General features: G+C 47.5%; 1 protein-coding gene across 2 annotated transcripts in view; it reads right to left on the reverse strand.

Moving 5' to 3' along the window:
- The window catches only part of LOC144726318 (prolow-density lipoprotein receptor-related protein 1-like), a 267,656-nt gene that overhangs the window by 128,257 nt on the left and 122,649 nt on the right, over positions 1-16,750 (reverse strand). For both annotated transcript variants that reach the window (XM_078605048.1, XM_078604959.1), the window contains exons 7-11: positions 12,015-12,177; positions 4,290-4,506; positions 3,593-3,779; positions 1,379-1,522; positions 962-1,198 (exon numbers count right to left, since the gene is read on the reverse strand). In XM_078605048.1, coding sequence (XP_078461174.1) covers positions 962-1,198; positions 1,379-1,522; positions 3,593-3,779; positions 4,290-4,506; positions 12,015-12,177 — 948 coding nt within the window. The remainder of the gene's footprint in view (positions 1-961; positions 1,199-1,378; positions 1,523-3,592; positions 3,780-4,289; positions 4,507-12,014; positions 12,178-16,750) is intronic.

A 16,750-nucleotide genomic window follows, 5' to 3' on the forward strand; every position in this document is an offset into this window, starting at 1 on the left:
TGTGCTCTGCCATGGTACTTCATTGAAAATTGGCCGCGTGAGCATTCATTAGTTAACAAAGTGGTAGCAGCTTGTGCCAGAGTTCAGCGTAACGACCCTGCGCTGTGTTGGCAGTGGATTGCATCTGCGCTTCGCTAACCAGCTATCTTGTGTTGAACCCAAACAGCACCAACAGTCAACCACCAACTTGAAATCTGCTCAGGAGATTTGAGCGCAACAAATGGGAGCGGGCCTGTGTTCTGCGCACTGCACCAGATGGTGTACGCTTGAGAAACCCCAACGCCATTATGAGTGTGCTCTTGCCCGATTTAACAAATGTAAATGGCAGCATAGTAGAAGAGCCAGGCTTACTGGATTTCTGTATATGGCATATTAAGAGTGACGTGCTCCATCAGTTTAACACGTAATTTTTGCGAGCAATATTATTCATGACAAAGTTCATTGGGTTAGATTGCGTAAGTATAAACGTGTCGTAACCCTCCACCACCCGACACAGCCAGTATGGCTTGTCACGTAAACAAAACGCGCCAATTGGTTACTACTTCAGCCCACCGGTGTGTTGGAGAGTAAATCCATCAAGTGTACTCATCCTGGTGATGCGTAAAAACACACACTTAAAACTATGATGGTACAGGACATTAACATGAGAATTACGAGGTTGATAACTGTGCCAAATTGTCGGGTGGTGGAGGGTTTACGACACATATATACTTACGCGATCTCACCCAAAAACCTTTATTGTAAATAATATGCTCCATGTTTACCGTGTACACCACCGGCGACGGAGGGTAATTAAAACTTAACTCGAGATGTGGTGTTGGACGCGTCCCTAACACAGCAACGGATTTGCGCAAGCACACGCCCTCGGCCTCGGAGACCGCGGGAAAACCTCCCGCGAGCTCGCGCCCCCCTTTAAACATTGGCACAACGGTTACAAGAACGACGCACGAAAGGCACGCACTGTTTGCCAAGAGGACTTCGCGCCCAGTGCCATCGATTTTCTGCCGCCCAATGAGGAACTGGCTGGAGTCGGCGAAGTAGACGAAGCCGGTGGCGGCGTGGAAGTCGACGGCGCGGGGGTTCACCAGCATCTCCACGGGGATCATGAAGTCGTCCTGCACGCTCCCCGTCATGTCGATGCCGCGCACCACGCCCGGGAACGCCTTCCCGTACAGCAGGAAGAGCTCGTGCTTGGGTTCTGGGACATTGGCGGAGGGCACAGAATTAAGAACCCCTGCGCGCGTGGGGAGTGCCAGCGATCGTCGCGGTAGACGCGATTAGCGCGGTCGGATACGTGCGATGCCAAAGAAGTTCAACGTCCACACACACACACACGGATGTACATTGGAGGGGCCCCTGTAGGCCGAAGAGGACTCACTTGTGCAGGATCGGCCATCGCTGTCCAGGTTGAACCCCCTGTGGCAGCGGCATTTGCGCACCTTGTAGCCGGCGGAGAAGAGGCAGAGGTCCGAGCAGCCCCCGCGTCGGCCACGCTCGTCCGGCTCGCACGCGTGGCCGTGCACTGCAACGGGGCGGGGGGGGGGGGGGTGGTTTGGGGGGGGGGGTGAGGGGTTTGGGGGTGACGTGGAGCGCGCGCCGGGATCGGCACGTGGGGGAAACTCAACCGACGAGCAGAAATAATGCCGGCAAATCGCGGCTGCAAAGTTGCGATTTGCCACCGCAGCGCTGTCGCTGATAACGCTCTGATCGTTCGTAAGTGCGAATGGGAATCTGCCCCGTTTTGATTTAAAGGTGCGACGACAAATAAAAGCGAGTTGAAAAGAGGCCCGGCAAAGCGCCTCGTGGAAGCGCTTGGTCTATAAACTCCTTTTAACTCGCACATCTGACAGCACGAAACAGCCCAGGGTGGAATAATGAGGTCACAAATATCAAACAAAAATAAGGCCATGCATTATTGAGGATGATACAGACGGCACTTTGAGCAAGATAAGGAACTGGAAATAAGCTGGGGTAGTTGGGAAGATTCAGGGGTAATGGTTTCCCTCTATCTGACTCACTCACTGCACCGAACACATGGGATTTACATAATTGTTTCTCCACTGTGACAACAGGTAAGCGATCCGAGTGGATAATATGGCACTTAGGAAAAAATTGCCCTCCTATACCATAAATCATACCCGATGCTTTTACGCTTAAGACACTTATTGTGCGGATTTTAAACATGTAGCACGTGTATATTACGAGTTTTTTTTATGAAGACTCATTGTAAATCTAAATATTGTTATACGTTTAAAGAATATGTGTATTCCTGCTGAATAACGATGGGAGAATATTCTAGTTAATTTGTTTATCTTTCTTCAGTAGTCGTGATGTGTATGTCCTTTATAGTAGACAGTGCCTTGAGCTATGGTTACGATGTTAGGCAATTTGCAAACGCAAATGATGTCGATTGCATGAATATAGTCGGGTTGTACACGATGGCAAATAAAATACATCTCTGTTTAAATGTGCCAGGAGAAGATGCCACTTGCAACAAAGAACCATGTTTCAGGAGTAAACAAAGTACACCTTGCGTCAGGGTTGCAAAATGAAGTATCGTCCAATTGTATGCACTTAGCTCCTCCATAATTATTCACGTTAAAATATTTCACTTCTTCTACCCAGGAGAGCCTCGCCGTGTCTCAAGCCTCATTTTCAGGAGGGTCCTGCCAAAGTAAGGGGCAATGTCGCTGCTGTGTGTCATCCCAATGGAATAATTTAGAGGTAATATTTCGTCATTTGGATGTTTGGCTAATACCAGTTGCAAAGTCTAGTTTATTTAGCCCATGCTCTTACCCTACTAATCACGAGAAACTCTACCAAACACATTGCTCCCTGCACAGACGCTCCCTTTAATCTGCTATTCGGATATGGCACTGCCTCCCTGGACAAATTTTCGGCGAAATCACCGATTCTGGTCTTCAAGGCCTTCAAATGCCGAGCACATGGACATCTCCTAACTTCACCACACACCTTGTAGGGACTGGAAAACTCGATTCTTTAGAAATGCTTTTCGCGTGTCCTTTCCCCCGCACCTCCGATTAGCACGGTTGGCTACGCACGGCGCGAAATAAGTTGAACGTGCATAACGCGCACACATTAAAGCGGTTTAACCTCCGCTTGCTTGAGATTCGCTCGCACACAGGGCGCGCGCGATGGCCGGCGTCACAAGCGGGGCAACGATGGCGGGTGCCACACGGTGGCGGATGGTGGTCGGTGGCTGGTGGTGGTGGCTGGTGGTGGTGGCTGGTGGCTGGTGGTGGCTGGTGGTGGTGGCTGGTGGTGGTGGCTGGTGGCTGGTGGTGGTGGCTGGTGGCTGGTGGTGGTGGCTGGTGGTAACTGGTGGTGGCTGGTGGTGGTGGCTGGCTGATGGTGGTGGCTGGTGGTGGTGGCTGGCTGGTGGTGGTGGCTGGCTGATGGTGGTGGCTGGTGGTGGCTGGTGGTGGTGGTGGTGGCTGGTGGTGGTGGCTGGTGGTGGTGGCTGGTGGTGGTGGTGGCTGGTGGTGGTGGTGGCTGGCGGTGGTGGCTGGTGGTGGCTGGTGGCTGGTGGTGGCTGGTGGTGGTGGTGGCTGGTGGTGGTGGCAGCACTCACCAGCGGGCTGCTTGCTGCTGTGGTGCACGAAGACGGCGCCGACTCGCGCTGTGTGAGCCAGCACCTGCACCTCGGTGCCGTTGAAGCGGTCTACGCGAACCAGGGACATGTGCTCGCTTGCGCTGTACTTGATGCTGATCCCGTAGATGTAGTTTTCAAAGATGGTCAGGCCAAACAGGCGATCAACCTGGGAGAGGTAGAGGGAAGTGGGAGATGTCGGTGGGTCTCGGTGCAGTGATGAAAGGGAGAATGACTGTCCGGGGTAACTAAGCGAACACGTGAAGGCGCTCGCTATCGCCACAGCGGAAACACCAGTGGTTAATACTGCCTTCATAATGCACTGCTGTAGATGCTTTCTGGAAAAATAAAACAATGCAAATGTCTGTAACATCATGCATACTGTCAAGTTTAGAGCGTTGCTTTCCTCAACTTCAAGATGATGTCTCCGCAAGGACAATAAATACATCCTGATTTGTGTGCTTAGCGGGAACTGCATCACATACAATTATAAGCGGAACTGAAGTAAAGTCAAGAAATGGCGACAAAGGCACGTGTTTTTTTTTTTTCCCCCGAGAAAAATCCGACCGTTTGTTCTGCGTGTGAACTAGGCCTCGGTTGCGTGACGTCGGGCGCGGGAGAAACCCGCGGTCGTGTGAGGACGCGAGAAAGCGGCGCCCGCTACGGCGGGCAGACCTACGTGGCGGCAGACGACGTGCCGCTTGCGGCCCTCGTAGTCGACCGCCTCAATGTAGTCGAAGCTGATGTCTGCCCAGTAGACGAGGTGGGCGATCACGTCAAGCGCAATGGCCTGTGGGTACGTGATCTTGCTGTACACCAGCTTGGTGCAGTTGCCCCCGTCCATGTCGCACCGCTCGATCCTGCTGTTCCTCCCAAAGATTGTGAAGAAAATCTTCCTGCGGGGGGACAACGCAAAGGGGGAGGAAGCCACTGAGGAACACGGTCATGTCGTATTTATATCGATTCTTTTGTTTCATACCGTATATAGCCAACCGTACTCATCAGAAGTGCGGGGGAATGACAGCAAAAAAAAAAGCCGTTCTAAATAAATGAGTTGTCAATATGGATTTAAAATTGCATCGCTCCAGTGGCTTCCTAATTACAGAAGGAAGAACGTTCCAGACGGCCGCAAAAGCGCATGTGAAAGCACGCGATGCGGTGACCATATTTGTTCGATGGTCAGCCAAAAGCCAATGTGAGGATGACCGAAGTTCGCGTGATGTTTGTTGTCGTCCCCCACACCTACGATTAGCATGGTCAGTTAGGTACGGTGCGAAAAAACGTCAACATACATACAGGTTCCGTGGCCGTAAGGCTGGTAAAAACAGGATAGCTCCGGTCGGTATTGGACGCTGGGGTGCCTAACCCCAGCCCCCTCTACTGCTCATCTCACAAAGGTCCTTGTAAAGAGAAAGAGGCAATCGGCAGGGAAGGCGCTTGTGACATTACCAGAACACTGTTAAACAATAGCAGTTGAATGGATGAGCCGTAAGCTCTAACGTTGTATAGGGGACTTATTTTCTCATTTTTGAGATGCTTTGAAATAATGCATTAAAATGTGGAGATCTCTAACCCCTGCGTGTGTGTGTGTGTCTGTCAGCACCAGACTAACTGCATTAGTAATAATTTCTTTTCATGTTACCGAACAGGAAAAAAACCCAAAATGCTTTCAAAGGAGTTATTTAAAATGAAAGTAAAACATTTGTGTGCTCGAAGGAGCATGACGTATTTATCATCTTCAGACGGCAAGCCACAGCCAGAGATGGAAATTACACATTGCTATGCCAGGCGGACCACAGCTGCAAATCTGATGTTATCAAGATGTACATTTTCTACAAGCTGAGACCAAGACAAATTGTCAACATCGAAGGCAGTTTGTCTTCGGCAGGCTTTACAGCGCAGCACTAGCCCGCACTGCTGAAACTTTTTTCCTGCGAGCCCTCGCAGCGGCTGCCAATGTTTGTCGCTGCGCGTTTGCGCCGCACGTGTTGACCTATCGCTGGCACTGCGGGCTGTCCTGCTCGTTGACGTCATCGAGGGCGCAATTTTCATCACCCTCAACCGGCGTCGTCCGACTAGCTATTCTAATGTACAAAGATTCGAGGGTCGCTCGACTCGATTCGAGCGAATGCACGTGGCTTATTGGTGAGATTCTTTGCACTTGAGTGAAGTCACCACGAGGAGTGAGCCGCCAAGTTTGAAAGCTTAACGTAATCACTGCGAAGGCATCCATTCATTACATTAGGCAGGCTTATTGCCCATGCAAAACAAATGGAGATAAATAAGTATGAAAACAATTATAAACATCGGCACTTTATTGTTATGAAAATCAATAAGAGGTATTTGTAAATTAAATTAGAGTGTCATATGTGTTTACTGAACCATAATACAGAGTATGCACTTTTCCCTGAAACTAAATTTAAGGATTATGCTAAGCCAAGGTAGCACTTATTATCAAGAAATTTGGATAAAATTGGTTCAATGTACTAAAATCAACCTCCTCACAACAATAACCGCAGCTCCTAGCAAATATGAGAGACTTACTGAATGAAACGCCTCAGGTTTGGTGACAACATAGCCATTAATACAAGCAATTGAAATGAACCCCACGAAAGGATTGTAGAATTTAATCAAGAAGGCTAAACCAAGAAGGCTCAAAATGAATGTGCGTGCAACACAATCGTCACGTGCAATATTCCCAGCACAGAATGCAATTATTGTTGGAGGACGGTGAATGGAAGATGCAAGGCAATATGGATGATATACGGATGGCAAATCTTGAAGGTGGATTGGGATCGAAATTATAAAAAATGTGGCTAGTGAGAGCAGCATGATGCACTTTGTTGAGATAGTGCATGTTGACATTGAAAAACAACCTAAATGCACATGTAGAATAACATTTTCGATCGGTGCGTATTAGCAGTGGTATGCATTGTTATTTTGGATTGCACGCAAAATGTCCATTGTCGTACGCCATTTTGGTTGTTAATTAATCATCATTATTCTTACCATTGAATATCACTGCTTTCATTCTATGTAGTCCCTGCAAACCCTCCCTTGCCGTGTAACATGCTCAGCCGTTTTGGCCAAATCACACCGATGAAAAAGAGCGTTTAAGCTCAATGGGTATTACCTAAAACGAACTGCCTGACTGACTGACTCGCGATGCCATATCGACTGGAAATCGTGGATGCGAACAAAGAGAATGCAGCAAAGGTTGAAAAGTGTGCAAAGAAGCATTGAGATGGTGCACGTTAGCAATTACAATGAGTGGCAGAAAGATAATCACGTGGATTCGGGAACAAGTGTAAATTGGAGACATCCTATTGAGTTTTAAAGTGGGCCTTTGGACTGTGGACAAATCACGAGAAGGCATGGTGGTGATGGAAGAGCATGATAATTTTTATTTTTAAATTTGCCATTGACCCACCGCCACCACCCGACATAGCCAATTAGTAAGAAAAAAGTCTTCTTCACAATTATTGCAAGTCGCCTGATGAAGCTGGTTGTAATCTCCAGCGAAACGTCCCGGTACTCAAATCGTAAATGTTGTCGAGGTTTGTGACTTAAACAAAATGCGCCAATTCGCTACTACTTCAGCGCATCGGTGTGTTGCCGAGTAAACCCACAACGTTTACAATTCGAGCTAACGACGTTTCTCTGTTGATTACAACCAGCTTCATCAGGCGATTTGCCATAATTGTGCAGAAGACTTCTTACTTACTCATGAGGTGTGTCGATGATGGTGGTGGGTTAACGACGCATTCATATTTACGCGATCTAACAGCAACAAAAAAACCTCTATGATGGGTATTTTTTTCTTATTCTTGGTTATTTCGGTAAAGTCACGCAGAAGGGAAGTAATAAAATAATAAAAATAAAACATAATAAAATAATTCTCCCCGACAGACCTGGTCTTCACCTGAGGACGGCTGCTTGTGTTGTGGCCGAAACGTCGTGAGAATTATTTTATTATGTTTTATTTTTTATTATTTTATTATTCCCTTCTACGTGACTTTACCGAAAGAACCAAGAAGATGAATCCCTGCAGTCACGAAAACTTTAAATCGAAATTTACGTGTAATTTTGTTCGCGAAAGCCTCCTACGTGTTAAACTGCCGTGACAGCAGCCGATAGGAACGTGTCCAAGAAGAGCGAGTCAAGCGAGATCAGCTCGTGTTGCAGGAGTGAGGTGAATTATCTGCATCGCAGGACTGCAGAGGATTCCGTTGGCGTGGAGAGGTCTTCCTCCAGCAGCGGAGAGATCATGATTGCTGATGATGAGGCGAGACTTTTACGCCAACATGTTTTAGCGCCGTATAATTTTAGCACTGTGTGCAAAGCCTAGAGTGAATACCAGGAGACATGAATAATTACTGGTGTGATTTGGAAGAAACCTTGATTGCTCTTTGAGTGGCAATTGTGGTCAACGTTGGTGTACTAAGTGAAAAATAGAACGCAGAGAAAAGGGACTCAATCGTTATCAATTTGCAGCGCAAGCCTCCTTTCTTTTGCAATGGGATCTTCACATGGTCCTGAATAACGGTCCCTGACTAATAATGAGCAATGTTTTTTTTTCTCCCACTGCCATGAGTCCTTGGATTGAAAAACTTGGCTAGCATCGCCTTACGGAGTGAGTGGAGTGCGCATATGGCAATTAAAATGTTCCTTTGATAACAATCACTTAAATAAATAAAAATAACTACATAAAAGCAGACAATGATTTGTGACGGTTGTGCACTCCATGCCAATGAATCGCGTAATAAAAATCATTTTCACGGAATAAAACATTGGACCTATAAATAACACACCCCCTTTGTGTGCTCTGCCTTTAGACAGCTGCTGCCAGGTTACAGTGAACTCACAAAGACGATGAAGAGAAAAGAAAACCAAAAGTCTCGTGCTGAAATATTCAAAAGTCAACGTCGTTTCCTGCTCGAATGACCATGGGGGGGCATTGCGTGTCTCATTTTCACAGCCCTGAACCAGTGGCAGAAATTCCACATTCCTATGACGGGGTGTTGGTCGCTCCACAGGGCCAATCACTGTCGACTTCCCCTACTATGTGGAATTCATTGTTATCAGTGGAATGATGTTGCCGAGTAAACCATCGCATTGCGAGCCTGCTCGCTCTACTGCTGGCCGGCTGGGATAATGACCGGCTATTAACTCGGTCACAGAGGAAATCACATTTACAATCACCGTGCATTGGAGCCTGAGCACTGCATCATTCGTATTGACATCCTTTATGGCGATGATTGAGATAATTTTTGCGAAAATGTCCAAATGTCTCACAGTTCATCTCTCATCACCAGCCGTCACCAATCCACCGCTAGATGGGTGCCTCCCCAAGCCGTTGCCATCTCTCTTGCGAAGCGTCAATCTATCAAGCACCTGCACATCAGCTGATTTTATCGTTCCATCTCGGTGGTGAACACCCTCTGTGGCGTGTGCCTTCGCTGCATCATCATCATCATCATCAATCTCGACCCTCTGCAATCAACCCTTCAAGCGACGTGTCCCTCCCCAAACCCACTTACTTTGATTAACAATCAATATGACGTCTGTAACTGGCATACGTTCTCTAATCCACGTGTTCCTCCCCTCTGTGTCTCGGTGCAATTCTGCGCATGCATCCTTTCAAGCTTCTTTGCGCACTTTTCAGCGGTCTTTTCAGCACGTTGCAAGTATAGCTTAACTTCTTTCGCACCGTAGCCAACCGTGCTAATCGGAGGTGCGCAGAACGGTACGCTGATTAAACATTTTCCTCCTGCAGCAGATTGGTGTAATTTTTTTTTATTTCAAGTAGATTTTCCCCAGGGTACTCGAACCCCCCACCCCGCCACCCCCCCCCCCCCACTCTCGCGTGTGTATTCTGCTCTGCGTGGTGAACAGGTGCAAATTATCCCCGCTGGTTTTCAAGATGACCACTTTCACCACCACCCTCCCCCCATTCTGCAAAAGATGATGGAGGTGGCTGTGTCCTATAAAATGACAGGGTGCACCGTCCCAGCGCATCGCTGCGCACGTGCACAAACGTCGCTCTTTAGTGTTGCACAATGCAGCAATCCCTGCAGAGCAGGCACGGCAAAATGTGTTGGGATTGTGGTCTGGGGTATGGAGACCGAACGGATTTATTTATTTTCATTAATTTTCTCCGCGATTATTTTTTCTTGCTACGTGAAAAAACATTTATTCTCGTTAGTTATGTATTTCTATTTGCTAAGCAGTTGGGTTTTGTTTTTGCATGTTTTTGTACGGAACTGGATCATTGATGTGCAGCGTTGTGGGATGCAATTGCATGAATGACGCTATATAAAATGAAATTAGTACTATGTATATCTATACATCTGGCACATGATGAATTCTAGGAGAAATAGAAAAAAAATATTAATTGAGAATGTGTCTGAAATAAAGTGTAATCGTATCGGTGCGGTGAATTCCCCCCTCTGCTCTGAACACAACCGTTGATGAGGGATACGAGAGTGGCGTTTATCAATGGCACATTCACAATGGCACGTCTTGTGAAATAACAACCCCATCGTATTTATTCAGGTTGTTGGTTTTTTTATGTTTGAGAGTCGTTCAAAGTAACCGACGAGTGATCTGCGCAGTCAATCACAGATTCAACCTGCAAGAAAATCTGTATGTATTTTTTTTTGTCCGGTTGGTTTAACACGTGAACTGTTTCTGACTTTATAAACAGCTGATTATAAAGCAATGAATTAAAGCCTTTGCCTGGGGGTAAGACCGCGAGGAGTGGCACTCTCAATGAGCTTCTGATTGGAGGTTTCCTTCTTGGCTCTGCAAACACGGACCATGACGGCCGCCTAACTCTGCAAATCTGCACAATACTTGGCCACTTCATGAATCCCATTGTCAAACCCAAGATACCTTGGACACCCCATCGAATTGCCTTTCGACTATCCCAAGAAACAAGAATAGGAATAGGCGACAGAGATGAATGTTAAAGTGCAATTTTATTGAGGGACTGTGTGGCCTTGTCTTGGTGCTGTCTGGAACTGTTCTTACTTTTTCGATTTAAAGCTTACGTGACTGCAGGGATTCATCTTCTTGGTTCTTTCGGTAAAGTCACGTAGAAGGGAAATAATAAACTAATAATAAAACATAATAAAATAATTCTCACGACGTTTCGGCCACAACGCAAGCAGCCGTCCTCAGGTGAAGAACAGGGCTGTCGGAAAGACAGAGTCTGAATGGGCACCGCCAGGCTTGGCAGCGTATATTTATTCCCTTCTATGTGACTTTACCGAAAGAACCAAGAAGATGTTCTTACTGTTGTTTTGCTGCCTGGCTCAAGGTTGGGAATTGGTGTAGTTTTGCAATTTGGCAAATTGCCCGATGATGCTGGATGTAATTACCAGCGAAACGTCATACTCAAAATTGTAAATGATGTTGATTCACTCTTCAAAACACCGGTGGGCTAAAGTAGTGAACTATTTGTCTTTTGTAAACGTGACACATTTTTTTACTGATTGGCCATGTCGGGTGGTGGAGGGTTACGACACATTAATAAATAACACGATCTCACCCAAGAACCTTTCTTATGAACTTATCTACTTTACGTATTAATTTTAGTGAGCTGCTTAAATCCTGGCAACAAAACTTAAACCATTTTACAAGGAATCATGTCTGTATTAACCACAATACTTGTGGTCAAAATGCAAACAAAAAACACACTCTGATAATATATGCATTGTCCTTGAAATTGATTGGTCTAATGATGTAGATGCTCACCCCGAGCTCTCATTACTCTGATAGTGGCGTTGTCTTTGAGCTGTACACCTTTTGGCGTTATCTGGTCTAGCACCAATTGAGACGAGGCTCAAAAGAAATCTGTCTCTAGTGTGGACCAATCACTTTCAAGGACAATGCAATGTTTGCATTTTGACCACAAGTATTGTGGTCATAATGCACACATGATTCTTCGCAAAAAGGTTTCAGTTTTGTGGCCAGAAATAAGGGGAAAACCCCTATTATTAAATGTAATTTTGTTTCACACAAGCACAACAGGGCTGCCTCTGGGTGCTGAACGAGCTGCTGTCACTAGCGGAGGGGCGTGCAGGCCGTTGTAGTTGGTTGTCGTGACGGTTGCTGCCCCTTATGCTGCATGGGCTGCTGTTTCTAATCGTGACATTTTCTGCTGTTCCATTAACGTAGATAAGTGGTACGAGGACTGCTGTCCCTGGTGGTTCAAAAGGCCGCTGCTGTAGATAATGGGGTGCGCGCAGGTAGGGCTGTTGCAGCTCGCGGTGGGAGAAATGAAGCGCCAGTTTCTTGTCCTTCCCCCCCCCACCGCACCCGCGACCAGCACGGTTGGCTACGTACGGTGCCACAGAAGTTAAACAAACGTGCATCCATGGCGCCGCCGTCCTTCGCTCACCCTGATATGGGATCGAGTGCCAGCGACCTGATGGCCTCGGACCCCAGATCCAGCAGCTTGACGCAGAACGCGCCTGACGCGTCGCACACAACGATGTAGTTGTAGCTTTCGTCCAACAGGTAGAAGTTTTCCGTCAGCCAGTCGATGCGAATCTCCTTCACACCTGCGGGGCGAGGAGAGGCGGACGCGCGACACCAATTCTCACATCCCGACCGGCGACTCCTCAAACCGCGGCCGCGATCGTTGGCTCCGCGCGACGCTCCGCGCGACGCTCCGCGCAACGCTCCGCGCACGTGTGCTCGGGCCTCGATGCGTCATTGCGCGTGCAGACACAGTGCGGGTAAGAGCGCCATGACCGTGCCCTCTTCTGCCGGGCTGCACCATGTGCCCATATGGATTGACTTTGAATGCTAAAATATTGGGAGCAGAGGTTGTCAAATAAACGGCAACTAGGAGAATTGAAAGACTAATTTGAAATATCTGATTCTGCTCAAGTAGCACTGGAATATTTCTTTATTAAATGTATTTTTAATTTCGTTTTATATGCAACTCAATTACCTTGATTACACACGAGTATGGATTATTTTAGAGGTTTGCCAGGATGGCCTGGAAATTACGGTATATCTTCATGCAAGGGTCTACGTAATGTCTCTTCAACTCTTCCAGAAGTTTCGATGCGTTATCAATGCTCACAATTAAATTCAGATTAATAGTCTGCAAATTGGTCTGTGTGGCAGGCTTCTGACTAATACAATTAGACATTACTAAATACGTGAGTAGATAATGCTGCAACTTAAACACGTTTTTAATTCAAAAGAATGCAACTGCGTTTGAACAAATTGCGTGTTGTAAAGAAGATGATTAACAGCACAAATTAATCCACCAAATGGGGCCCACTTGATTCTTGTGAAAATGTTATGTGTGTTCGAGCGGTGGTTAACTACTGCACTCGAAACACAAGCGTTTAGCATTCGCAATTCAAATGCAGGAAACAGCTCATTGCAAGTAACACGGAGTAATGCAATGCTTTTCCGAAAGCCAATGTATTTCAAATGAGGTATACAGCATCAATCACTTTTGTCATATATCTATCATTCCTTCTCCCCCTCCCTCCTCTCCTGTCTGCCTTCCTCCCTTTCTTCCTGCTGCTCGCATTTGGCCAATGTCATTCTTTTTCTTTGGGTCTTTCGGCCAAGTCACGTAGATAGGTTCAAAGGAAGTAACAAAAAACTACGACGTTTCGATCGCAACACAAGCGGTCGTCTTTGAACCCATCTACGTGACTTTACCGAAACACCCACAGAATAAGAATTCCTACGGTCACGTACAACTTGAAGTCAAGATTTAATGTTATTCTTATTTCCCATTCTTTATCTTGTCTCTTCCCTTTGCTGTTCCGTTTTCTTATTCCATACATCAGCACCACGGTGGTGAGATGTTAGCTACCTCGCCTGGCATACAAGAGATCGTGGGTTTGATCCCAACCCTGACGCCTGTTGTATATTTGGAGTTTGCGTGTTCTCCCTGTGGTTGCGTGGATTTTTCTCCGGGTCCTCCGGTTGTTCCCTCCACATTTAGAATCAACGTCACGCGTTCAGAGCATTTGGCCGCTTTTCATTTGGGAAGGTCGCTTCTGAAAAAGAGCTCGATAGCTCAGTGGGTCTTAGCTGGTAACAATCAGAATAGTTTCCATTGTTTCATATCCTTGACTCCGTGCCCCTTCCCATGGTGTTCGACAGGTAAAACATTTCACGTGATAAACACCAGAAATCAAAGTGGATAACCCTGCTGTGTTTATTCACAATGTCTGCATGTGTGCATGTGCTTAGTTGTCCTTGATAATCAATAACAGTTGATGCCATCAGCATCAGCCATTGTCTATCCAATGCTGGATGAGGCCTCTGCATACACCGTGATCTATGTATCTAACTGTGGGCAAGAAAGTTGCACTTTTGAAGATTGCAATTTAAAGAATCAATGGAAAATGCATTTATCTTTCAAGAACAGAACACAGGTAAAGTCAAACAAATGTCTCAAGAGGACAGACCAAAGAAGGTTGTTTGTCTCTGTTGCTTGTTTTCACGATATTTCACTCAAGCGTATTCGCGTTGTCAAGTTCAACTCATGCCGTTTCTGTTTATCGACCAGATCTCTTGTTGAAGAATAGCCTTTACTTATCGTGCAACCATCTGCAGGCACTGTACAGACATGGCCATTACACTGCCCTACACAGCATTGCTGCAAGGCCTCGCTCCCAAGGTGAAATAGATGTCGTGAATCGCCATTCAAAATCTGCTCATTATAATCAAGAGTAAGCAAACGCACGTTTAAGCCTGCCTGAAAATGTTAATGTAGTTAATTTAAAATTCCGAAGCGGTGTTGGATTTTCAACCCTATCACCCCACCAACAACAACAACAGCCGCCATGAACCACTAAGTGGTGGCGACGTCACCACGGCGTTTGTGCCAGGCTATGTGCACTCCAAGTCAACGTGAAGTTTCGAAGGCTTGCTGACAAGGAGGCTATGGTACAGACCCAGGTGCCATGGGTTGACTGACTGAGACGACCGGCAGATGCACCACCTGGGCCTCCTGCTGTGCCAACTCGCTGTATCCTATCCGCCCGGCGCTCCGCTCGTTGTTGCGAGCGTCGCTTCACTGCCCTCCCACTTTTCTTGGAGGGTGACTGCCTCCAATATCCCCAGCAGCGTCCTCAACGTGCACCCAGCCTGGCACTGCCCAGCAGTCGCGTCCTCAACCCGCCCCTCCCCAGCACATACACCCCCCCCCCGACCGCGTTGAAATATTTCCTCTGAGAATCTCGGTCCGTTTGACGTGCTGTGCCCTTCCTCGTGTTTTATTAGCACGGCTACGCGCCACGCGCAGTTCAATCGACAAGGTAGACGGCCCCCCCATCTATTCAGAGCTGCTCAGCACCTTCAACAGAAGAAAAGTACTGGCGTGCCTTAAAAGTCGTGTGTGGCAAATGGAGAGGGGAATTTCTTTTTTAAAACACTTCTAAATAAAAGACAAGTCGCTGCACTGCTGTCTGGCTGATGGCAAACGGCCGCAAATAAGCGGGTCTCTTGCCCAGAAACACTTCTCTTGCCTCGAGTAACAAGTGACGTTTTGCAATATGCCAAACTTTATAACGGTCACTGAAAGTGATATTCAGTGATGTTGCTTTTCAGATAACATCTCAAATAAAATTGCGTTTTGAAAAAAAATATTACCAGCTAAAACCCATGACATATATAGAGAGCACGAACAAAGATTTTTGCTTTTATATATAATGCATGCAGCAACGTTGGTAGGGATGACAATGTATCACGAGGGTGCGGCTGTGGCTGGGTGGCTGCTGCGTTGCCTACCCCGAGAGAGAGAGATGGATGGATGCGACAATGCCAGGCCAGCGGACTGACAAATTCCACACGGCTCTCGGAATTGCCGTAGCGCTCGGCAGAGCACCGTGTGCCGGGGTCGTGGGCTTACAAGGAGACCGCCGTGCTTGGCCGCTCGAGGAAGCGTCGATTCCGGCGAAATGAGAATTAGCGGCGCCGAAGACACGGCGAGCGTGCACGTGTCGGTACGCGCCACCGTGTTGAGGAAAATTAAGTGGCTTTGGTATGGTTCGTCTCCAGCACGTCGACCTGATTCACCGCTGGCTCGACACGCTTGATTAGTCCGCGAGGCTCTTCAGCCAAAGCCGTTCACTGGAACGAGGCTGCATTTCCCAGCCGTGAACATTCGATGGATGCTCCCTCCACACTGGCCGCAATGAATACCCTCTGTGCTTCGGAAACCACCAAAAAAATTCGACCAAGTAATTTCGAGGCGCACATCCACAAATAGTTTTTTTTTCTCCATCAAAAGCTTGTTACACAAACGAGCAAGCTCTACCCAAGCTCAACCTCTGCTTAGCTTCTGAGTTTTGACGGGATGGGGCACATAGTCAGGATAGTCACGTGACCTCCAGGACAATCCAGTTAAATAAACATGAATGTGCACGTATATTAAACACGTTTACATGGCGCACAATGACCTGTGTATGGTAATGCACGTGTTCATCTCCGATGTCTCAGCTGCGGCGTGCGCGCGCGGCGATTTTCTTTGCTACGTCACCCGACACTCAATAATCTTTAGGCAAGATCGCGAAGCGTAATGAATGTGGCCGCGTGACGAAGTGGCTTCCAGCCACTCGCGGCTTGGCCATGCAAATGCATCCTGTCAGGGTGGAAAGCATTATTACAGATCTACTCTTCCTCAACAAAAACCCATCCCTGCATTCCCTCTCTTCGTCTCTATTTCACCACTCTTGACCCAGCGGAGCGCTGTCTGCTACAGGGATTCATCTGTTGGTTTCTGTGGGTTGAGGTGCCCCCGTATTTATTTTGCTGTTGGAGGGGGGGCTGGGGGGGAGGGGGGGGGGTATTTGCCACAAATTTATGGGTATAGAGAGAGCACGGCCAAGAAGAGTATCGTAGTCAACCGATCATCTCATCCAAGACGGATGAAATCGTACCGCTCGGCGGGACGCCGGCAGTCACCGTCCTGTGGAGAGGCCGGTCCCCGCCAAAGGAATGTGGATCCCTTCCCATTGGCTGGGGGGCCACTGGTGCAAGCGAAGTGCTGCCCGTGATTGTTCGAAAACGGTCATTACGGTAAACGCGAGGACGACAAATCACGTTTTGGATATTCATTGTCAAGTAGGAAGCCGTGCTCCGCTCCACTGATGG

The sequence above is a fragment of the Lampetra planeri genome, chromosome 1 (assembly GCF_965212315.1).
Source record: "Lampetra planeri chromosome 1, kcLamPlan1.2.h2, whole genome shotgun sequence".
Classification (NCBI taxonomy): Eukaryota; Metazoa; Chordata; class Hyperoartia; order Petromyzontiformes; family Petromyzontidae; genus Lampetra; species Lampetra planeri.